General features: G+C 43.3%; 1 protein-coding gene across 1 annotated transcript in view; it reads left to right on the top strand.

Annotated features, from left to right (window-relative positions):
• Positions 1–208: 208 nt before the first annotated feature.
• The window catches only part of LOC136387958 (uncharacterized), a 30786-nt gene continuing 6447 nt past the window's right edge, over positions 209–24547 (top strand). The window contains exons 1-4 of the mRNA XM_066360059.1: positions 209–363; positions 2562–2719; positions 3313–3559; positions 5670–5854. Coding sequence (XP_066216156.1) covers positions 209–363; positions 2562–2719; positions 3313–3559; positions 5670–5854 — 745 coding nt within the window. The remainder of the gene's footprint in view (positions 364–2561; positions 2720–3312; positions 3560–5669; positions 5855–24547) is intronic.

Below are 24547 nucleotides of genomic sequence, written 5' to 3' on the forward strand. Positions count from 1 at the left end.
GCAGTCCTGTAGCCTCGGAAAGTTCCCTTGTATGTCCGTTATGGGTTGAATTGCTTCCCTGCAAAATTCATACGGTGAACTTCTAACCCTAAGCACCTCAAAATGTGACTTTTTTGGAAATTGGGTCTTTACAGAGGGAATCAAGTTAAAATGAGGCCATTAGGGTGGGCCTTAATCCAATATGACGAGGTCCTTATAACAAGGGGGAATGAGGGCCCAGATGCACACAGAGAGTACACCGGGTGAACATGAAGAGGCCCGTCAACACGTCAAGGGGACAGCCTGGAGCACAGCTTTCGCTGGCTGCCCTTGGAGGGAGCCAACCCGCGAACACTTTGACTCAGACTCCCAGCCTCCAGAACCGTGAGACAATAGATTTCTGTTGAGTAAGCCACCCAGTTGGTGGGACTTTGTTGTGGTGGCCGTCACACACTAACTCAGTCGTAATAGTTATCCCCTCCCCCACTTCATGCCCCTGGCAATCACTACCTGGATTTTTGTGCCAATAGTTTTCTTTTTTCTAGATTGTCATAGAAGTAGAATCACACAATCTTGTAGCTTCTGAGTCCTGCTTCCTTCATTCAGCACAATGCTCCTGAGAGTCAGTCAGTTTCCTTTAGTTTTCATCCCTTTTTATTGCCGAGCAGTATTCCATCTTACAGATGCATCGCAGCTTATCTCTCCATTCACCAGTGGAAGGATATTTGGATTATTTGCAGGGTTTGGTTATTGTGACCAAAGCCTTCATAATATTTGCATATCCTTTTTTTCTGTTTGTTTTTGCATTGAATGTAAGTTTTTATTTCTCTTGGGCAAATACCTAGGGATGGGATTCTTTGGGCATATGTTAAGTGTCTGTTTACATTTGTAAGAAACTACCAAATTGTTTCCAAGGTGGCTGCTTCATGTTTGCACTGTTGCCAATAGGCATGAACCGTTGAGGCGGTTCACATCCTTTGCACTGCACTTGGTGTTGTCTGTTTTGGTTTTTGCTAGCCCAGTAGGTATGCATGAGTATCTCATTGTGGTTTTATTTGCATTTTCCTAATAACTAAAGAAGCTAAGAATTTTTTATGTGGTTATTTGACATCCAGATAACTTCTTTTGTGAAGCTGCTATTCAAATACCTTTTCCATTTTTTTTTTTTTTTTGTATTTTTGTATTTTTCTGAAGCTGGAAACGGGGAGAGACAGTCAGACAGACTCCTGCATGCGCCCGACCGGGATCCACCCGGCACGCCCACCAGGGGGCGATGCTCTGCCCACCAGGGGGCAATGCTCTGCCCCTCTGCGGCGTTGCCCTGCCTCAACCAGAGCCACTCTAGCGCCTGGGGCAGAGGCCAAGGAGCCATCCCCAGTGCCCGGGCCATCTTTGCTCCAATGGAGCCTTGGCTGCGGGAGGGGAAGAGAGAGACAGAGAGGAAGGAGGGTGGGGGGTGGAGAAGCAAATGGGCGCTTCTCCTATGTGCCCTGGCTGGGAATCGAACCCGGGTCCCCCGCACGCCAGGCCGACGCTCTACCACTGAGCCAACCGGCCAGGGCCCCTTTTCTATTTTTAATTGGATTGTTTGCTTTCCTATTATTGAGTCTGAGAGGATAAAAATCCTTTATCAAATATGTGTTTTGAAAATATTTTTTACCAACTATGGTTTGTCTCTTTTTTTTCTTAGCAGTATCTTTCGAAGAACAGAAATTCTTAATTTTGATGTAGTCCAATTTATCATTTATAAAAGAATATATCGTGGTTTTGGTGTTCTATCTAAGAAATCTTTGTCTGACATGAGGTAGCACATATTTTTAGAACCCTTGTTTTTCTTTTTAATGAAGAGGCTGCTTCTGATCCTAAAAAAATCATTGATATTTTCTCAGTCCTTAATGTCCCCCTCTGTGAAATGTGGAGATTGAAGCGACATCTCTCTCCAACGTTTTGATGGAAGGGTACCTACTTTTGAACGAGACTATGCGTGGCACCTGAGTGTATAAAACTGATGTGTATTCCGAATGGGGCTCTGCTCTCTTGGGGACCCTTGAGCAATGTCCCTCTTCCTTTCCTGTGTTCATGAGTCACTTGGGGGCCATGTAAAAATGCAGATTCCGATTCCTAAGTCAGGGGTACAACTGAGGTTCTGCAGTTCTAACATGATCCAGGCCATGCCCATTGCTGGTCCAGGGACTCACTTTGAATGGCAAAGCTCCAGAGTCCCCTCAAAGCCCAGTGTAAAGTCTATCTGTGTCAATATAAGACTTTGGATTTCTACATTTTGCGTGTCTTTCGAGATGAGCAAACTTCTTCCATACCAGTAATTCTCTATATTTATAATCCCCAATTAACTAGTGGGTCTACCAAGGCCTAGGTTTGGGCAGGTTTACTGGAATGGGCCAGAATGAAGTGGGGAAGAATGCTACCAGCAGCTGGGTGCTAGGACCACTGTGAACCATATGACAAAGTCAGTGTCACCCTGAGAACTTGTTCTGCTGCACCAGAAATCAAACCGGCTTAAGGAAGAGGGAGAACTTTTTTGGCTCATGGCACTAAAACGTCTTAGCTTGTGCTGGCTGCAGGTACAGTCAGATCCAGGTGTCTGAATGCTATCATAAGGAATGTGGGTCTCTGAAAGGTTCAGTTCCATACTCCTCTGAGTCGATGTCACACCCAGGCAGGCTGTGCTGTGGTCGGAAGACCATCAGCTGGTCTAGGCCTGCATTCTACCAGCTCAGTGGTCGGCAAACTCATTAGTCAACAGAGCCCAATATCAACAGTACAACGATTGAAATTTCTTTTGAGAGCCAAATTTTTTAAACTTAAACTATATAGGTAGGTACATTGTTATTAACTTAATTAAGGTACTCCTAATTTTGCGCCCTAATATTTTCTTAGTCCTTAATATAAACTTTGCGCCCGCACTCAAGGGGCCAAAGAGCTGCATGTGGCTCGCGAGCTGCAGTTTGCTGACCAAGGCCCCACCCGAATGCCGTCAGCAGAACGATAGCCCCCTTTCTCAATAGTTTCAGCAGAAGCTTTACATTTGAGATTTGTCATCTTCACTCAGGTCACATGCCTGCCTATTGATGTAACAGGGACGATGGCATGTGGGACTCTGGGGTGCAGTAATCTGATGGGCCCAGGCCTAGATGATGCTTACTTAGCCCCTGGGGTGTAGTCAGCTACACCTGAACCACGTGGACCTACATTCTGGATGGAAATGTTCCAGAAGAAAGGAGAGTGGTGTTTGCTGGATGGACAAACAACAGTGTCTACTATAGTCATGGTGAATTCTCATGTGTGAAAGCTTGTGTTTTTGTTTGTTTCAAGGAGGAAAAGGAAAAAGAATCTGTGACTCTGGTTACCCAGGAAACGCTGTCATTGTGCCTTTGATGCCACAGCTCTTCTTTAGCACCCAACTTTCCCCCCAGCTCCTCAGAATCTCCCCTATTTTAGCGCACCCCCCCCCCCCGCCTCCAACGCCCAAAGTTTTCTCGCCACCTGTCCCATCTGAGAGACGTATTTCAATGCTCAAAAATGTGTGCTCCTACCCCTCCCAGCACGAGTGGGACTTGAGGTAAGAATTGCAACAGCACAGGGAATTATGCACCAGAGATGGAATTTCAGGCATTGGGGGATTTTTTTTTTTCTTGGAGAGAAAGGTCTCTTAGGCCTTGCCAAATGACCCATCTGGTTTTGCAGACCCACAAAGTTGGCCAAGTTCACAGCTTTCTAGCCCTAGAGCAATCTCCTGTCTGGAGGTGGCAATGGAAACAGGTGGGGTCACAGCGGGGCTGATTAAAGTGATGTCAGGACTGCCTTGGGAGGAACCTCTAAATAGAAGGGCAGGTGGCAAAGCTTGCCTAATTATCAATGTGCAAAGGCTGTAAACCAAGACCTCAGGAGGGGAACATTCCTGCTTTGTCTCTGGCTGAAAGAAGAGGCTGGTTGGGGCCTGATACCATCACCTCAGCCATCCAGGTGGTTAGAAACAGTCCTCCACTGTCAGTCTGCCGACAGGCCCACACATTGTCCCAGCCAAGGACAGTGGATCTTGCAGCGAAAGAACTGGTTTTGGCCAGAGATGGGATTTTTGTACAGGACTGAGTTGATGTTCTATATTGTCAGGTTAGGCTGATAGGGCATTTTATTGAATGACACACATTCCAGCTTCGGTAACAGTACCCCAGTGTCAATAGCGACTGCAAATAGATTGTCTTATAAAATGAGAACACATGTGCACAGCGTCCCAACCTTCCCCCTCCCGAGTGTATGAGCTATGAGACCACACTTGGCACCTGGAAGGCACCTCTCCCTCCCTCGCCCAGCATACACAATGACTCCCTTTATGCGCTGCCCGCCAGCCTGCCTGGGAAGGGCGCTTGGGGTGTGCAGAGTTTGACTACAGTACTACTGTACGTGGTAATCATTAACCTGAAATGGCGTTTACGATGATGAGAGGTGGTGTGTGTGCTGCTCTGCCTCTGTTCGTCCAGCAAACAGAACATACTGACTCTAAACAGGTAGGACCAGTTGCTGCCAGGCCCTCAGAGACACAATGTTCTGTGGTGGAATTAGCAAGGCATAATGGGCCCATTGAGACAGGCCACAGGTGCTCCCCTCTCTGGGCCGCACAAATCCCGGAGTCGGGCCTGGACCCCAGGGACTGGCCGGCAGGGCTGGGCTTCTAAATGGGCTTTGTTCACTCGCTGGAAGAGAAAGCTCCAAGGCTAAGTGGAGACCCTGTGAACTGAACTTAAGGCTTTGCACAAATTCCCCAGTAGGGTTGAGTCATCCTTTGGGTGACTTCCTATCTAAAGCAAGGTTTGATCACCCTTGGGCCTTTTTGTATAATGGTTGGTAAAGTATGGGAAAGTCATTAGGGTCAATTTGAGAAAAAAGGCGCAGAGGAATTAAGTAGTTTACTCAAAACACAGCAGCCCTTTTGGGCCTAAACTGGAGGGAAGACGGGCCTCCCAATTTGTGTTTCGGCCTGTTGGGAGGCTGCTCAGTTCCAGGAAAGCTGCTCACATTAGGGGTCCAGGCGTCACTCCTTCCTCGTGTCTCACCGTTTCCCTGGATGAGAGAGGAGAGGCAGTGCGTGTGTCGAGCTTAGAGAGAGAGAGAAAGTGGGTCCCAGTGTGGGCTCTGGCCCCCAGCTGTGTGATGGTAGGTAGACCCCTTCCGTGTATGGACCTCAGGTTCCTCATCTGCAGTGAGAACGAGCCAGGCCGGTGCTCCGCGGAGCCACATGCACCACCAACGTTCAGCAGGGCGCACTCTGCCAGGAGCCACATGCACCACCAATGTCCAGCCGGGTGTTCCGCGGAGCCACATGCACCACCAACGTTCAGCAGGGCGCACTCTGCCAGGAGCCACATGCACCACCAATGTCCAGCTGGGTGTTCCGCGGAGCCACATGCACCACCAACGTCCAGCAGGGCGCACTCTGCCCGGAGCCACGTGCACCACCAACGTCCAGCAGGGCGCACTCTGCCAGGAGCACCCGGAAAGGAAGGGGGCGGGCAGGGCTGTGGTAATGCCGAAAGGGAAAAGAAAGCCCTGAAAATTGCGCCACTAATTTGGAACTTTTACTTCTTCCTGGGGACCTGTGTGAACTGTCCTAAAGATGAGAAAGTGCCAGTCAGGATCTTCGAGTCCATGTATTTCATTCCTTCCGTTTTCAGGTCCTGGAGCTTCAGATGGACCGACTTGGGCAAGGTCACAAGGAGAACTGGTAGGAAATCTTCTGCTTCCCACCTGCAGCTCTTTCCACTGACCATGTGGCCACCTATGCTCGGTAACGAGTCCGCAGACTGTCCCTCAGTGGGTCACAGCCACAGCGGGAAACATGGGTTCCTGTGGCTCTCAGGTAACAACATGGCATCAGGGACTGAGCTCAAATCCTGTGCTACACACGTCACCTACATCAGCTCATTTTTTAAAATTAAAAGCCTATGATAGGAACACCTGAAACTCACATAATGTTATCTTTCAATTATACCTTCAAATAAAAAAGAAAACAATCTATCAGAGGGTGTTTTTTTTTATCAGTTTCACAAAAAGATGTGGAAAGGAAGGCTTAGAGGGTGATTTGCCTGAAGTCACAAGCAGTCTGGCTATAGACTCTGCTCACCTAACCATTGCACCACACTGCCTTGCTCTAAGGGAGGACATGGGGCCAGGGGCTCCTATTCAAAGTTATGGAAATATTCCATAAAGATATTTTTTAAAAAAATGACCTCAACATTCCTGATTAGAATACCAGTTGGCAAATTGGGCCCCTCCCTACGGACTGTGGGCTTTCCTTGGTGCACTGGGGCTGGCCAGGAGACAGCCCAATTGTCCTCCTTTCACGCTCTTAGCCCCCTGAAAAGGGGTTTTCTCCCCTTCTGCAGTGTTGCCAGACATGCTGACACTGGGGGCTGGCCGGCAGCCATCTCGCCGGGGTGAGAGTTTCCTAGGCTCCTCCTCCAAATAAGAAAGCAGTGTGATCATTAGATTCCAATAAACTGGGGAACAAAATAGAAGCAGAGGTGGGGTCACAGGGACCAGATGGACAGCTGTCAGAGGGAAGGGGCAAGAGGGAATGAGATCAAAGAAGGCGAAGGGATTGGCCAAATTATATACACATAACACACAGATACAGCTAACAGGGCAGCAACTCCCAGAGGGAACGGGGGAATGGAGGTAGGGGAGGCAGGCAAAGGGGGTGAAATGGGATTGCAAAGAGGCTTTGCATGAAGCACGGGAGGCACAATGCGGGGGGTTGTGGGTGTTATATTGAGTGCGACACTTGAAACCATGTCAACACAATAAATTAAAAACAATAATAATAATAAAAGAAATTGAATAACTGTAGAAAAAAGAACAAGAAAGAAAGCAGTGTGATCACTCTGGCTCCCGCTGCTCAGGCAGACAAGACAACAGCCCCTCGTCCTAGACACTCTCTCCCAGTCAAGGTCCTGTTTCAGGGACTTTGTGTGACAGTCGGTGGGGAGGGAGGGGGGGAGAAGCTGGAGCCATGTTCAAAAGTGACCAGAGCCATTTGAAATGCTTTTCTCTATTTCATCCTGAAAAGAGTCATTCCTGACTTAATCCTCAAAATCAGAAGTGGGAAGGGTAACTCTTTTCCAAATGGATGGGCCAAATCTGGCCTCAGGAGGCTCAGCAGTTGCCTTCCTGTCCCAGAACCCTGGATGGAGGCAGAGAAAGAGACTGCGGTGCTTGATGTGTCATTGCCAAATGCCTCCTTTGCGCTGAGGTATCGTGACACCAGGTCACTGAGTGTGCCTCCTGATGGCATTCAGTTCTAGGAAAATTGCTGAACTAGAACTAGCTGACCATGGGAGAGCATGAACCCAGAACCACGTGGCCCCTTGCGACAGGCCTGGGCTGCAATCTCTTCAGTGTCACAAGCAACTGACTTTAAGGTGACTGTGGCTGGCAGTCAAAGTTCATAAAACACAGCCTATGAGAGGGTTTCAGTAGACTTTGCCCTTACCAAAAGCCTCAGTTGAAATGCCCCTTCTTCAGGGAGGCCTTTTCATAACCTCCGGCCAGGCCTATGTCCCCTGTGATCCTCCCTGGGAGCTCTTGTCACACAGCTCCTGAAATAATTTCTTGTACAATTATTTGTTTACTACCACCCCTCCTAAGGTGTCAGCTCCTCGGAAGAGACTGAATGTCTGATGGACCATCAATGCCTAGTTCAGTGCTGGCACTTAGCAGACATTTAACAACTATTTGTTTCCATGAAGGAGGAGTAATATAGAAAATATTATGATATATCAAAAATCCATAGGAAAATGTTGGAACTAGAAATGATCTTCTGTGTATTTCCACCCTGGGAAGCAAAGCTAGGAGTGATAAAGTGATTTGTTCAAGGTCCCATGGCTGGGTGACTAGAGCTAGAACTAAAATCCAAGACCCTCTGCTTCAGTTCATTCATTGCGAGGGTTGCCTTGAAAGTCTGCTCTTCGTTAAAACTATGTGAGATGCCAGTGCTACGGAGTGTCACAGCTCCTCCGCCTCCAGATACAGCCTGAGTCTATTCACTCCTCTGCTCTAGGCCAGACTTCCATCATCTCTTGCCTGGAATCATAGGAGCCTCCTAGGTAGTCTTGTATTTGCCACCTGCTCTTCTTCGTCCCCTTCTGCACACCTGAAACACAGTGCTCTTTTAAAATCATGCATCATGGCAAGCCCTTCCGCTGTTTAAATGCCACCAGTGGTGTCCTGAGTGTAGCCACAGTCCCTCCTTACCAAGGCCTGCGAGCCCTGCGTCATCCAGCCGTGCCCCCTCTCCTTTCCCCTTCACTCTTCCCTTCCCCAACTGCATTCCAGACAGGCTGGCCTTCGGCTTCTGTTGCTGAAACATTTCAAGTGTGCAGGTCCTCCGGCCCGGAGCACATTCTGGCGGACCCACACATCCTTCTCTTCACAGTGGCGCCTCTGAGCATCCTCTTTATCAGTGGTACCCAACCTTTTTTGGGCCACGGACCGATTTAATGTCAGAAAATATTGGCCTGACCTGTGGTGGCGCAGTGAATAAAGCGTCGACCTGGAAATGCTGAGGTCGCCGGTTCGAAACCCTGGGCTTGCCTGGTCAAGGCACATATGGGAGTTGATGCTTCCAGCTCCTCCCCCCTTCTCTTTCTCTGTCTCTCTCTCCTCTGTCTCTCTCCTCTCTAAAAATGAATAAATAAAATTTAAAAAAAAAAAATTTAAAAAAAAATTAAAAAAAAAAAAAAAGAAAATATTTTCACTAACCAGCCTTTAGGGTTGGTTCTGAATCTGATCATTTTTTAAAAATAAAACATCGTTCAGACTTAAATATAAATAAAACAAAAATAATGTAAGTTATTTATTCTTTCTCTGCGGACCGGTACCGGTCCGCGGCCCAGGGGTTGGGGACCACTTGCTGTATATAGTAACCCCCCACCTTACCCCCCACCCCCACCCCCACCACACCACTATCTACCACGTTTTCCATTTTGTACTTTCACAGCACAGTTTACTCTCTGCAATCATCTTCTTTACTTGTTTGTTTTCTTGTATGTTATCTATCTGCCAAATCTCACCTTAACGGAAGCCCAGTGAAAGTAGGAACTTGGTGGTATACAACAAACCAATCTGCACTCATATATATATTTACTAAATTTGTTGAATAAATTAATGTTAGCAACTGCTTCTATGTAATTGGAGGTACGATCATGGATTTGTTGCTCAAGGCAGCAGTAAAGAGTTAACTCATATAAAATCTTAGAATATTTGTTTGCGGAAGGAAGACAGTTGGATAGACCAAACATTCCCCAAATTGGCCACATCAGAATCACCAGGAGAGCTGATAAGACAGAGTTTCCTGAGAACAGCACCTCCTGGATCAGATCAGCCAAGGCTGAGTCAGGAGGTGGCCGGCCACCCACAGCAGGTGAGCCAGGTTGGAAAAGCACTGGGTGATAGCACCCAGAGCCAAGTCCGTGTTCTTGCCTTTGACCGTGTGTCTGCATTTCTGGGAAACAACCCTAACCACGGAAAAGACTTTGTATACAAAGATATCTATCTTGCTTTATTTATTAAAAAAAAATTAAAGTAATATAAATGCCCAAAGGTAGGGAAAGTGATTAAGGCAACTGTGATGTAGTCACTTGATGGACATTAACATTCTTATGAATACGTCTCCACATGAAATGTATTTTATCCTTTGCTGTAGTCTGAATGTTTGCGTGTTGGTCTGCAACCTCAGGAAGTCCCTGGGTGAAAGTCAAAGCTGGCCCCACACGCGGAGGGCAGGGAGAGACTGAAGAAGAGGCAGGTCACTCCAGAGTGGTAGGTGGCATGTTTAATAAGCAAGGGAACTCACATCCGGGGCTTGTCTTGGGTGCTGAAAAACAAGTAAATCTCACCCACCTGAAAAACAAGTAGATCTCACCCACCTGCCAGAATTTTAAAAGTTTATATAGAGTCCTTAAAAGGGTTCAGTCACATATATAGTCCCGATGATCTCAACAACACATTCCTCTCAAGGCTGTGTCTTTAAATAGCTCCCAGTGTGGGAACGGTGGGCAGAACGTACATCCTGAGGACAGAGGAGAGGAGGGGATAAGGAGCTTCTGATCATCCAGGTCCAGCTCATGGACCAATCAGTGGAACCCCCATGAATGGGATTAATGTCCTTGTAAATGAGACTCCAGAGAACTAGCTCACCCCCTTCCTCTATTCAAAGACATGATGAGAAGTCAGCAGTCTGCAACCTGGGTCTCACAGAACCCAACCATGTTGACACCCTGGTGGACTTTCAGAGCCTCCAGACTGCAAGCAATATAGGTTTGGTGTTCATAAGCCACCCAGACTGTTGTATTTTGTGATAGCAGCTGAAGTAGGCTCAGACAGCCTTCATGCTACAACATAAAATTGTTTGTTTGGTTTGACAGTGGTTCAGTGCACGACACATACTGAGCTGACTATGAAGGGTTGAATTCCAGCTCGGACTTAGATATGATTTTGTGTGCTTCTGTTTCCTCATCTTTAAAATGGCCATAATAATACCATCTAGCTGAAAGGGCAATTGCAAGGATTAAATGAGTTAATATATGACACATATTAAGTCCTCAAGAAATATTATATATTATGCATTAATCATATATTATGTATAAATTGCATTATGTAGAGAGGGGGAAAGACTAAAATGAATTATATTAGTAAGCCTACAGCAAGTTTGCTAAACTTATGATGTATAAGAGATTTTTCTTTTTATTCTCCACTCTCCATGAAGTGGTTCTATTATCTCTAAAAGTTAACAACCATAATGACAGTCAAAACTCCAGTGCAATGCAAAGCTAAGCATTTTCATTGAGGGATACGGGCACTTTCACAAGCCTTGGCATAGTGGGTGGGGTGGAAAGAAGGCAAATGCACTAAGGAATTTTTGCAAATGTAACATCTTATATTCAAATATAAAACATGAGGCTAATAAAGATTCTAGCAATCACTTATACAACACCTCTTAGCCCTCACTTGTCCCGCTGCTCTGTGGCCAAGCCATACTTAGAACCCTAAACAGTCTCACTCCAGAGAGTATGCCCCTCTCTCTGAATTACATTGTTCCTCCAAAAACTATGTTTACACCTCCTGTTCTCGCTCTTCATACGTCAACGCATCTGGGTGGGTTTTAGCTATGTACATGTTCATTACATAAATATGTGTGGACTGCCTGCTTGCAGGAGAACAGCTGTGACCTGGCTCCCTGGTGGCTTTGCATGTAGCCATATAGCCTAGGTGGGCGGAGGCTCCAACCGTGGCTTATCTGAGTCTTGGCATGATGCCTTGTGACCTTCCTGGAACACGAGAACAAGTGAGGCTTATGGAGATCTGCTCCATTGCCACCTCCTCTCACCTTTCTGTCTCCTATGAGAGGCTACCTGGAGCCATTTCTCATCACCGCCTGGTTCTGGGGCAGTCTGCTTCGTCCTCCGCAGGATAGAGCTGCAGAATATGAAACCACGATTTTCTTTGCAGCAACTGTAGCTCACAGTTTACTTTGCAGACTTCAGGTCCATTTGGTTTTGGGGCTGTCCTTTTAGGTGTGTGAGACAAGGGTCACGGGAAGCTGTCACCTTCAGTTTATTCTTCTTTGCACAGTTGATGTAAATAATAATCTGTCTACTTCCAAAAGTGGCTCATCGCGTCTCTACTAGTTGAGTCACTTGGGCCTTACTTTGTAGGATGCATCTGTGGGCAAAACAGATCAAGGCCTGCTTTCATGGGGCTTGCATGCTAGTGGGATGACAAACCCCCAACATGGGCACAATAAATAAGTGAACTTTATATTATAATAGACAGAATCTATAAAATCAGCATTTTAAGGCTGGAAGGCAGATGGCTGTGTTAAATATTCCCAATTGAGGACATGAGGTCTGAGCAAAGACTCGAAATGGCTAAGGGGATGGGTCAGGGGGTGTTTGGGAAGAGGGAAGAGCTAAAACAACATGCCTGATTATGTTCAAGAAAAAGCAGGGAGATGATTGTGGCTGGAGCGGAGTGAAGACAGGCGGGCGGGAGGAGCACAGTGAGTGAGAGGGGAACAGATGAGAGAAGCTGCATGGACCAATCCTGTGAGGGCCTGTGGACTGCTTGGAGGATTTTGTTTTTTTATCAAGAGATGTGGCAAGCTATTGCAGAGTTTGTGTTTTTAATCTTTTTATTGTAAGATAAAAGCTACAGATACAGAGAACCACACAATACAGTGGTATAGCTTAGTGAATTATTATGAGACCTGCTCCCTCTTAGCTACCTTCCAGGCCAAGAAATAAACTTGCCAGTCTCCTTTGAAGGCCTTCCGTGGGCTCTGCCCAAAGTCCCCTGCCTCTGTCCAAATATGGCCACCATCCTGATTCTTCTCTTTGTCACTTGCTTGTTTTCTCTGTTTAATCACCTGAGTTTGCATTTCATCTCTAATCACTATAGTTTAATCCTTAAAAAAAATTTTTTTTGTCTATTTTATTAGAATTTTCTTTTTTCTTTTATTTCCTTTTTACCGAATTTCTTGGGGTGATGCTGATGAACAATATAGTTTAATCTTGCTATGTCCTTTAAGTTGGTTTTAGCCCACAAATCCTCCTTTATTCCTCTCTTTCCCTTATAATGAACTGAAGCACTCAGTCAATTTCACCTCTAGTTTTCCCCACGCTGGATTTTGTTAATCGTTGCATGGCTTTCAGCAGAAAAGTGACATGATCTGACTTAGATTTTAAAAGGATCATGCTGCCTATTGTTTTGAGATTGCAGGGGACAAGAAGAAAAGCACAAAAACCTCTTAGGGACTACTACAGAAGTTCAGGAAAGGTGATGCGTCCTAGATCAGGATGGGAGAGGTTGAACAGGCAAGAGGTGGTGGGATTCAGGTTCTATCTTTAAGGTCCGTTAGCCAACAAGATTTCCTTATACATCGGACATGGAGTGTGAAAGAAAGAGGACTCAAGAATTACTCCAAAGATTTTTTTTTTTTTTTTTAAACTATTGGCCCTGGCCGGTTGGCTCAGCGGTAGAGCGTCGGCCTGGCGTGCGGGGGACCCGGGTTCGATTCCCGGCCAGGGCACATAGGAGAAGCGCCCATTTGCTTCTCCACCCCCACCCCCTCCTTCCTCTCTGTCTCTCTCTTCCCCTCCCGCAGCCAAGGCTCCATTGGAGCAAAGATGGCCCGGGCGCTGGGGATGGCTCCTTGGCCTCTGCCCCAGGTGCTAGAGTGGCTCTGGTTGCGGCAGAGCGACGCCCCAGAGTGGCAGAGCATCGCCCCCTGGGGGGCAGAGCGTCGCCCCTGGTGGGCGAGCCGGGTGGATCCCGGTCGGGCGCATGCGGGAGTCTGTCTGTCTCTCCCCGTTTCCAGCTTCAGAAAAATTAAAAAAAAAACAAAAAACTATTTTATTGAGATATAATCCACATACTATTCTATATTATTTATCCATCTGAGGTATAAAGCTAGTGGTTTTTAGTGTATTCAGAGAGCTGTAATCTAATTTTAGAACATTTTCACCAAAAAGAAACCCTGTACCCATTAGTAGTCACTCCCTGCTCCCATCCAACCCTCCCCCTTCCAGACCCTGGAAACCACTAATATATTTTCTGCCTCTATAGGCTGCCTATTAGAGGTAATTCATACAAACACAACCATATAAAATGTGGCCTTTTGCACATGGCTTCTTTCACCTGGCATCATGTTTTCAAGGATTATCCAAGTAATAGCATGTATCAGTACTTTATTCCTTTTTGTTAGCAAATCATTATTTCATTGTATAGATATACTGTATTTTGTTTATTCATTCGTCAGTTAATGGACATTTGGGTTGTTTTCACTTCGGACTATAAAAAAAAATGTTTATGTGAGCATCTATGTACAAGTTTTTGTATGGACATATATTTTCAATTCTTTTGGGTCTATATCCAGCAGTGTAATATGGTAGAGACATGGTAACTCTATGTTCAACTTCCAAACTGTTTTTTATAGTGCGGACATCATTTTACATTCACACCAACAACAGTGTATGAAAGTTTCAAATTCTCTATATTTTCATCAAACCCTGTTACTATTATTTGTCTTTTTGATGACAGCTATCCTAGTAGATGTAATTGATTTCTCACTGTAGTTTTTATTTGAATTTCCTTAATGACTATTGATGTTGAGCATCTTTCATGAGTTTATTAGACATTTGATATCTTCTTTGGAGAAATGTCTATTCAGATTATTTGCCCATTTCTTAATTGGGTTATTTGTCTTTTTATTGTTGCATTCAAAGCATTCTTTATATATTCAGATACATATCCCTTGTCATCGATATGATTTGCAAATATTTTTTACTCCTGTGCATTGTTTTTTCACTTTATTGACAGAGTCCTATAATGCAGTGGTCTCCAACCCCCGGGCTGCGGACCGGTACTGGTCCGTGGCCATTTGGTACCGGTCCACAGAGAAAGAATAAATACCTTATATTATTTCCATTTTATTTACATTTAAGTCTGAATGATGTTTTATTTTTAAAAAATGACCAGATTCCCTCTGTTACATCTGTCTAAGACTCACTCTTGACGCTTGTCTCAGTCACGTGATACATTTATCCGTCCCACTCTAAAGGCCGGTCTGTGAAAATATTTTCTGACATTAAACCGGTCCGTGGCCCAAAAAAAGTCGGGGACCACTGCTATCATGCACAAAAGTTTTAAGTTTTGATGAAGTCCAATTTATTGATTTTTAAATTTTGTTGCTTATGCTTTTGGTGTTATTTCTAAGAAACTATCACTTAATTTAAGGTCATAAAGATTTACTCCTATATTTTATCTCTGGGTGTTATAGTTTTAGAGATCTAGAGTTTAGACCTTGTACACATAGGTCTATGATCCACTTTGAGTTGATTTTTGTATGTGGTTTGAGGTAGAAATCCTTTCAGACCACTAAATTCTCAATCTTTTGGAAGTAGATATTCAGTTGTCCTACAATTTGTTAAAAAGGTTATTCCTTCTTCATTGATCTGTTTTGTCACCCTTGTTAAAAATCAATTGACAATAAATGTGAGTTCTATGTCTGGACTCTCAATCCTATTCCATTGATTTATATGTCTATTTTTATGCCAGTACCATACTGTCTTGTTTACTGTTGCTTTGTTGTCAGTTTGGAATAGTTTTGTTTCTACTAATTCATAAATAACCCACGTGAAATTCAAACTTAAAAACTGTTAGAATCATCATCATAGACAGGTATGAAACAAGAGTTTAGAAGTTTGGGAAAAACAGTGACTGATTTATTTGGCATAAAATTAAGGGAGTTGAGGAGGAGAGGTTTGTTGTTTATTTGGCAGAAATTAAGAGAGATTGTCCTTTTCCGGAGTCCAAAGGCAATGAGTTAAATTATCTCTTGTGCTTTAGGGCCTCATTTGAGGGAAATTCTAAGGATTCTCAACATTTTAATTTTATCCTTGCTAAGATTAATACCGATATAATTGTTCATTGATCAAACTGAGGAAAGAGACAGAGGCAGCAGTGAATGTGTGTGTGTATGTGTATGTGTGTAGGGGGGTAGCTTCATATTTATTGCCTTATTCTTTAAGTCATGCCTCTTTTCTTTGGCATTACTGTGGTCACATGCCAAACCAGGTTTGGCATTTTTCTTTCATTCTTTTTGTGGAGTGGGAACAAAAAAGTCATTTCCTGTTGGTTTGGTTCTGAAAACCTGAACAATCCTGGTAGAAGCTCAGTACAATTCTTGGAATCCTGCCTGTCAGAATATATACTTAACACTTTTGCCACACCCTTTGCAAAAGGGTTACTGCTTAGGTCTGAAAGGGTGAATGAGGTAAAGAAGAAGAGCATGATGGGAATAGCCTTTGTTGCCTGGCTAGTCTCACACCTCAGAGTCCTATAAAAGTGCACATCTTCTTTGGAACCAAGTGGTATGATGTGGCATTACCAATGTTAAAAAAATGCCTCTACCTGTCTACTTGTTTGGACTCAAAGGTATTTCTAGAATATCATAAAATAAGCAAAATAGATATAACCATCATTATAACCCACTGTAGAAAACAAATCTCCATTCTTACCAACTAGCAAGGAGTTCACATGTAGTTTTTCTAGCTCAAGATTTTTCTTCCTGTCTACAAGAGCACAGAAGTCTAGTTCTGTCAGTGATATACAAAGTCAAGCCGCATGGTGGGAGTTTCCTGGGGACTAGGATATTCTTAGAAATCAAATCCAAGAATCAAAGAATATTAGTCTTGAGAGCAAACCACCATCTGACTGACTCATAATGGAAAAAAACCAAACTGAGGCTGCTGGTAGTGAATGGCCCAGGACAAATTCACACGATTTTTCAAGGCAAAGCAAGACTTCAAAGTAGCAAACCAGACTCACCAAGCTTCTGGTTTGGTGTCCTAATGACCACAGCATTAAATTTGGAAAAAAAATGCTAATACTATTTATGTAAAAACTCAAGACATTTTCCCTATATTTCCGAGTTGACCAGAACCCTGTACCGCTGCCTCGACATGCTTGTCAGTCAATAACCTTGAGGCATAGACACGAATCAGGGCGACTCAAGTGAACCAGTTTAACCTGAAGACATTAAAAAATTATTCAGCAGAGGTAGAGAAAAATCCAATGAATAAGCCTCCATTGCAAGTTCTAACATATCAAGCTTATCTGTGTGTTCCCTTGTTGAGATGCCCTATCTTCAAAGAGCCTTCCCCTGGTTGGAAAGCTAGTCAGGGCCAGTTGGATCAATTAGACTGTAGAAGAGATCTTGGGGTCAGTATCTTGGCTGAGTCATGAATACCAGGGCAACCTCTCCCAGCAGGCAGCTCAAGAGATGATGTGTGTGGATAAGTGCAATCTGGGAAATTGTTCTCTGCCAGTACCCTAATGTGTTAGTGCAAGTGTAGACAAGGAGCAGATCTTTGATCATGGTGTCTCCAGCAGCCAACACAGTAGGTTCTCAATAAATACTTGTTGAAGGAGTGACTAAACCTCTGATTGCACCACACTGTATACTTGTAACAGTCAGGAAAGGAACAATAGAGGTAAGGGGGCAGAACAAATTTAAAGAAAGATCATCTCTTTTGATCCAGAATAAAGATAAATTAAAAGGGGCTATTTATGAAATAAACACTCTTCTGGAGACTCAAGCGGGCCATTCTCCAAACCAATTCCTTCATCAGTGGTCCCTCTGGGTCTTAATAACTTCATCTAAAAAACACAATGAGTACAACCCCTATCTTATGCGGTTGCTGTATAAAGGGTTAAGTGAGGGAACCTACGTAAAGTGCTAAGAATGTCTTGGGTTTGTAGTAAATACTAAAAGAATATTATTATATAAACTTTCTGTCCTCACATGCTTGTCTGTAAAATAGTGAAAAGAATCAGTCCAACCTCAGAGTTTTAAGGTAAAGTAATGATAGCTGAAGCTAATATTATAGTGCCTCCTATATGTTAAACATTATTAAAGGCACTTTGCATTTTTTACTAATTCATTGTAACAACACAATGAGAAAGGTACTGTTACTATTGCCATACTGCATATGACAAAATTGAAGTTTATTTGGGATTAGTGTCTGGTCAAGGTCATACAGCTAGTAAGTAGTGGAGTGAGAATTGTAACTCAAACAATTAATTCAACAGGGCTAGGATACTTCTTGTGCATACAGGTAAGTATTTAGCAGTGTGTCTGGCATATCGTGCATGCTGATTTATTATAAATCAGTACATGTTACAATCATGTATTTATCATGATTATAGTCACGTTGCTATACCCAATCAACACATGCTGATGGATATAGCTTTTTTCTTTATTTAGTTAGCTGAATGAATAGTTTCTTATTTATTTTTAATTGTGACTGTGGTATCATTAAGAAATAATATATCCATTGTCCCTTTTGCTTTACTACATTTATTATTTCTTTGGCTTTGGGCAGAAAAACACTAGCTTTGCAAAAAAGTAACTCTCACCTTGATAATTACAGTGGAATCACATCACACATGCATTAAACCCAGAGGAATTAAACTACACACGCTTGGCAAAGGTAGATACAATGAAGATCACTCTTATTTTATAGAGGAGGAGAGGGTGGCACAGAGGTAATGATAGTACCCTTATTGAAAACCTATCATGTAGCAAGCGTGTATCTTCTCTCTAATCTTCATCATAACCCTGCAAGGTGGGTTATTATCCTCCTTTTATAGGTAAAGAAATAGAAGCTCATGGGGTCAGGTACCTTGCCCAACATCACACACCTGCAGGTACCTTGCCCAACATCACACACCTGGTAAGTGACTGAGTCAGGATTAGAGCCCAAGGTTTGTTCTCATTGAGCCCCACACAACAACCCTCTCTTTAAGAAGGAACCAGGTCTCTGCAAGAAAACCCATTCTAATATGTTTCTGTTGTCCAGCGAGCATGGTGAGGTACTGGCTTTACCAGCAATAGTGAGGCTAACCTGATCACCCTCTGTTTGTCTCGTCCATCTCTTAGTTGGTGCCACAGAAGGATTTTATAAAGATCATATAGTTTATAGATAGCTTTGACCTCCTTGAAAATGAGATACAAGGTAAACTGGATGACCACGGCTTTGACCGTGGTGCAACACATCCATTATCTGCCTAAGGTCCTAGAAGTTACAGAGTGAGCAGTAGTTTCTTCCACTTTGTCCTTCAAGTTTGGCTTGCTTCCTGCTCAGAAAGCCCTGAGGCAGAGAAATGGCCAACAGTTTTTTCTCAGTAAAATATTATACCAACTGGTTGCAAAAGTCGGACCTAAGAGTCTTTTTTTTTTCTCTATCCCTTTTGTTCAGTCCATCAACAAAAATCCTCCATTTTTAGACTGTCCACATCCATTCATCTTGAACTCTACCTTGAACTCTACATATAATTCAAGACATTAGCGACATTAGCATGTCTGACTTGGAGGGTGACTAACTTCTCCAGGTTTGCCTGGGACTTTCCAGGAGTTAGCTCTGTAAGTCCCACTCCTGGCAGCTCTCGGCTGCAGGCTCCAAGATCGTTGATCTCTCCACTGCCCTGGTCTCCTGTTGTCATCTAACAAGTCTCATGGTTCCCAGGTTTACTGGCTTTTAATTCTTTCTCCAGCAGGTAGTCCACTACAATCCTTTAACAGTGTAGATTATTGTGTCATTTTCTCTACTTAAATTACTGCTTTGGAAAGAAAGTTAAGACTTCTTACTTTGGTTGACATGATACTGCATGATTTGGCCCTTTGCTATTTTTCCAACCTCAATTCATTTCCTGTTCCTCCTCCTTCCCTGTTGTTGCCAGTTCCTCAACTACATCAGGCTCTTCTCCCTCCCAGCACCTCTCCTCTGACCCTGCTGTTGCCTTTGCCTAGAACGTCCTTTCTCCAACTCTGTATTTTCACAAATTGCAATCACGTAGATATGTGATTATTCAATTCATGTCTTCCTCTGAGAATTAAATCTCCTTGACTCCCCAGTTCATCACTTAATCCCCAGTGTCTAGTACTGGGGCTGACTCCTAATAAAGTCTATGAAATATTTACTGTATAAATCAATGAATGAGCAAAATAATAGAAGAACAAACTTGGGTTTGTTAGTGGGATTTGCTACTAAGATCCCATGATCTGAAAGCTGGGGTTGCTAGAACATAATAAGCAAAGTCTCTTGAGGGTAGATGGGAGCAAGCCATGCCAAGGAGTTGGAACATTGTCTTGGAGATAGTGAAAAGTGTCTGAGAGGTTTTGAGCTAAGAAGTGAGAGAGTCCTATATACATTTGAAATTTCAGTGTTGGAGAGGTAGGCAAGGGCTCCTTCAGCAAGAAGTCCATTCAACCCTGGGCAGCTGTAGAAATTAAGGCGTGTGTTTGCCATGATTTTATAGAGCCAACTGGGTATCATTGTTCCTTTGGTTAATTTTCTAGAAACAATCAGTCAATTGTGAATCAAAGGTTTCCATAGCTCTGGCCCATAACTAATTATATTTTCAAAATGTGTTTAATCATAAATCAAGTTTTATTTAAAGGGCCTAATTGATGTTGAGATTGGATTCCTATGGGAGCGAGTCAGTAGTGCTATTTGTCCAAGGTTGAATTTTATAGTGTATTGTACTAGGATAACACAGAGGAGACTTCTGTCTAATAATGTGTTGCACTAGCCTCACGCTCAGGAGCAATGACTTCTATTCAATAGTGTATTACACTAGGCTCACACTCAGGAGGAGTGACTTCTATCCAATAGGGTATAGTATTAGGCTCACACTGCTCTGATCTAGGCTTACTATTTATTTTAACACTTTCTTATGAAAAAAATCTCAAAAAATATCCAAAATAAACAGAATGGCATGATGAACTTCCGTGGACCTGTCATTCTGCTTCTATATCACTGATGTCATGCCATCCTCCACCCCCTGCTCAATTGTTATTATTCCATAGCTGCTTTCTAAGTAAGACAAAATTTACATGACACAAATCTGTGCTGTGCAGATTTAACAAGAGGAGTCATCCGTTTAACCTATGCTTCATTCGTGATCCACAACATCTTAATCTCCCAGTTTCTTTGTGTTCCTGCCCGGTCTCTCTACTCCCCCACAGCACCACTGTTCAGATTCTTTTTTTTTTTTTAATCTCAGATTTGTTTAGCTGTTCCTGAAGTTCATATAAGTGGAATCATACAGTCAGTACTCATTTGTGTCCAGCGTTTTCACTCAGGTTAATGTCTATGTGATTCCTCCACACTGTTTCATTCATCAGTAGGTTATTTTTTAATATTGCCGAGTAGTATTCTATAGTAGGAATAACCTACAACTTGTTTATTTATTCTCCTATTGATGGGCATTTATTTGGGTTTTTCTATTTGGGGCTATTATCAATAAAATACAATGAACATTTTGTACAGTATTTTATGGACCTATGATTGGATTTCTATTTGCTACATCCTAGGGGCAAGGTTTCTGGGTTACTACATTTCATTTTGTCTGGATGGCTGCAGTGTTCTCCTAGCTTCCATGCCTGCTACCTGGTGTCAGCCCCCAAATCTGGGCACTGGGCAATATTTCTTTCCCCAAAGCAGAACTCTATGCATTTCAAAAATCTACTTAGGAAGCTCATGTGGTCTTCCATTGTCTTCAAAGTCAAGTCCAGCCTGCCTGGCCTGGCATTCAAGAACCCCCACAATTATATCTCAACTTTCTTTCCCCATGTTTATTTCCTTTGATGCTCTCTGGAAGCTGATCACTTGTCTCTTTGATCTTAGGCTCTTGTAAGACTGAGCCCACAGAACACTGTCTTGCTGGACTTTGTAACCCATGGCAGCACCTGGCTTACTGTGGAATTGGAAAATGTTTGCCGAATGGGTAGTCAATGTGTCTCATGTGGAACTCATACTTCTAACTGCAGACCCAAGAACATGCTGCCCCTGATGCTTTCACTCTACTTTTGTAGACATTAAACCAGATGAGATTTCTCTAGATGCTCAGATTCACTGGGAATTTTTCCAAGTCACCTGGGTCCAAAGATCCCATATAGCTCATGCCATGATCTACCAGTGATAAGGGGCTGAGTGGTATAATGGAAAGAGCACAGAAATAAGAGTCAGTGGTCTCAAGTTCTGGTCCTTTTTCTATCATTCACTGTACGACCTTGGGGAGGTACATCACCTGAGCCTCCATGGCCCCTTTTGGAACACTGGGATGGAAGGTGAGGATTGGCCTTAGCTGGTCGCTAAAATCAAACCTAAAGTCACCCAATGAGATTGAATGCAGGCTCTTTTGCCCTTGTGTATTCTCATTCCTGTGCATTCCATGCCCCCTAAGTATCATCCAACATTACTCCTTGCCCCAAACCATCAAAGCCAGTTATCAGAGCTTAGTTGAAACACCAAATTCCAGGCAGCAGGACTTTATCCAATGGTTGTAAAAGTTGGTCTCCAACAACATATTTGCTGAAAGCAAAGATATCTGCTTGGGAGTGCACTGTTGGTACAGAGTTTTCCTCGGCTTGTACAAAAACTGGTGAGAGTCAGACTGCCTTATTTCCACAAAGGAAGTCAAATCTCTGTCCTTGTTTCAGAGGTACTCATCACTTTCTAACTCTATGACTTAATTTTTCTTTGCTTGCTCATCTGTGAAATGGAAACAATAAGATGTTTATCTCAAAAGCTTTTCAAAAAATTAAATAATGGATATAGAAGACTTAGAATTGTGACTGGCACACAGGAAAATATCAGTAAATATTAGATAATGTCTTTATATCATTAGTGCCATCTTAGGGGACACAGACAACATTGAGGGATCTCAATTCCACACTATATTTTGCAAGGTTTTAAGGTGTCTACCAAGGTCACCAAATGATTTAATTTCTTCACCCTTAGAAACACATTTAAAATGGAAACCCTGTCTCCAAGTGTGAGACCCGGTTTCTCTGTTTTATTGGAAAGAAATAATTTAAACTAGAAAACTTACTTCTGTGAGTGTCTCATCCCTTAGTCCTCCATGGGTGACAAGGGAAGTGGGCAATGGACACCTTGTACCATCTTGGGAAGAAGAGCAGTGACCTGTCATACTCTCAGGGGGGCAGAAGCTTAACGCTCATGGACATGCCCTTGATGATAAGCGAAGGAAGGAGTGAGGAGGCGAGCAGAGTGGCCGCAAACAAAAGCTGGGATTGTTTGAGAAATGGACCCTTTTCAGAAGCCTTCAAAGCCACCCTTTCACAAAGCCTGGCAGGGGTACAGTATCGAGTCTGGGTGACAGCCAAGCATGACCTTAATTTATTATTGCCAAACTGTTTGTTGTCTTTATTTGCCAAGACTTACTAATTGAACTTTTGTTGGTCTGGTTGCCCTCCAGAGAACTGGAACTATTGTTATCTGCTCCGTGAGTCCTCCTGTGAAATGTGCCAAAAACTTGACCCAAGTTGTGGCCGACTTCCCTTCCCTGTTCAGGTTGCACTTTTCCTTTCAGGCGTGTTGTTGTCTTGTTTTTGTTTGGTTCTGTTCAGTTCCAACTCAGAGTAGGTGTTTGGCCTGAACTAGAATGAAATTCACTGACCCAAAGGGAAGGTTTCTGTCAGGAGGTCAGAGAAGCCCTTGAAAAGGCCTGCATGGGAGCTCCCTTCCTTGATTTTCTCCTCGTGTCTCATAAGCTCTGGACTAATGGTTCTTGAAATGTGGTCCCAAGAGCACCATTAGTCTCTCCTGGGAATTTGTTAGAAATGCAAATTCTTGGACCCTATTTCAGAGCTAGCAAATCAGCAGCCTGTATTTTAACAAGTCTTCTGAGTGATGCTCATGTACACTGATGTTTGAAACCAGTGCTCCATACTAGCATTGTTACCCAAGCTCAGCATTGTGGACAATTTGGGTCATCTAATTCTTCATCATGGGGGTTATCTAGTGCATATAGGTTGTTTATTTAGCAGCATTCACTAGATTACATTGGCCCTCCCAAGCTCCCACTCAATGTGACAACCAAAAATGTCTTTAATCCTTGACAAGTATCCTAGGATGAAAGAGATAAATCATCCATGGTTGAAATAATGGACAACATGCTCATTTCTTTGGGCTTTTATGTTCTCTGTATCACAGTGACAAACAACTGCCCCACTCTCTGGGAGGCTCCTTAGCACACAGTAATGATGACAACAAAAAGTATAACCACTTAACAGAAGATTTTGTTTTTCAATCTTGATAAATCTCCCTCTGAATCCATCTATGGGCTAGAGTACCTGACTTTGACTTGAGGAGCTAGTTCCCTTATTCAGCTTTCTTGGTTTACTCAAGACACAACAAAACAAATCAAAACAAAACAAAACCTTCCGAGTTTGGTTTCTTCCCATCTTCTTCTGGGTTTGCTACCCCCAGGGCAGAAGAGACAGAGCCACTGAGTTCAGAGGTGTATACCTGCTGTCCAGAGGGATGTGAATGGTACATTTGATCATCTTTTTACCTTCAAATGGAAGATTTTCTTGTGCATTTCCAGAACGAGTGTTTCCAAAAGCTCATTCTATCATTTCCATCATTGGGTTCTTAACGTTGTTGCATTTGTGATTTGCATTTGAAGGGTAACCAAACCAGGAAATTTGTGATTATGCTTTATTACCACAATTTGATTTCAGATGTTTTAAAAATGTTTCCACTTGAGGAAGCTGGACTTGGCAAAAATCAGCTTGAACTAACTCAGGCAAACCTAAAGTCATTTGCTCACACAAACATCAACTACAGGTTGCAATTCATTTGCTCATTTGGTTGGAATCTATTGAGCACTTGCTACATACCAGCATGGTACTAGATCCTTGGGGTGTGGACAGAGAAGCATAGAGCCTCTGTCTAGGGGAGCTCATCATCAGACAAAGGCAGAAACCATTTTAAAAAGAATGCAGAGCCCTTGACATAATACCCTGTTTCCCTGAGAATAAAACCTAGTGCAATTTTTTCAAGCTTAGAAATATAAGGCCACCCCTGAAAATAAGACCTAGCGCATCTTTAGGAGAAAAAAATAGTATAAGATATTGTCTTATTTTGGGGGAAACAGGGTTGTTGTACATGGAAATAGAGTCACA

The sequence above is a fragment of the Saccopteryx leptura genome, chromosome 1 (genome assembly GCF_036850995.1).
Source record: "Saccopteryx leptura isolate mSacLep1 chromosome 1, mSacLep1_pri_phased_curated, whole genome shotgun sequence".
Taxonomy (NCBI): domain Eukaryota; kingdom Metazoa; phylum Chordata; class Mammalia; order Chiroptera; family Emballonuridae; genus Saccopteryx; species Saccopteryx leptura.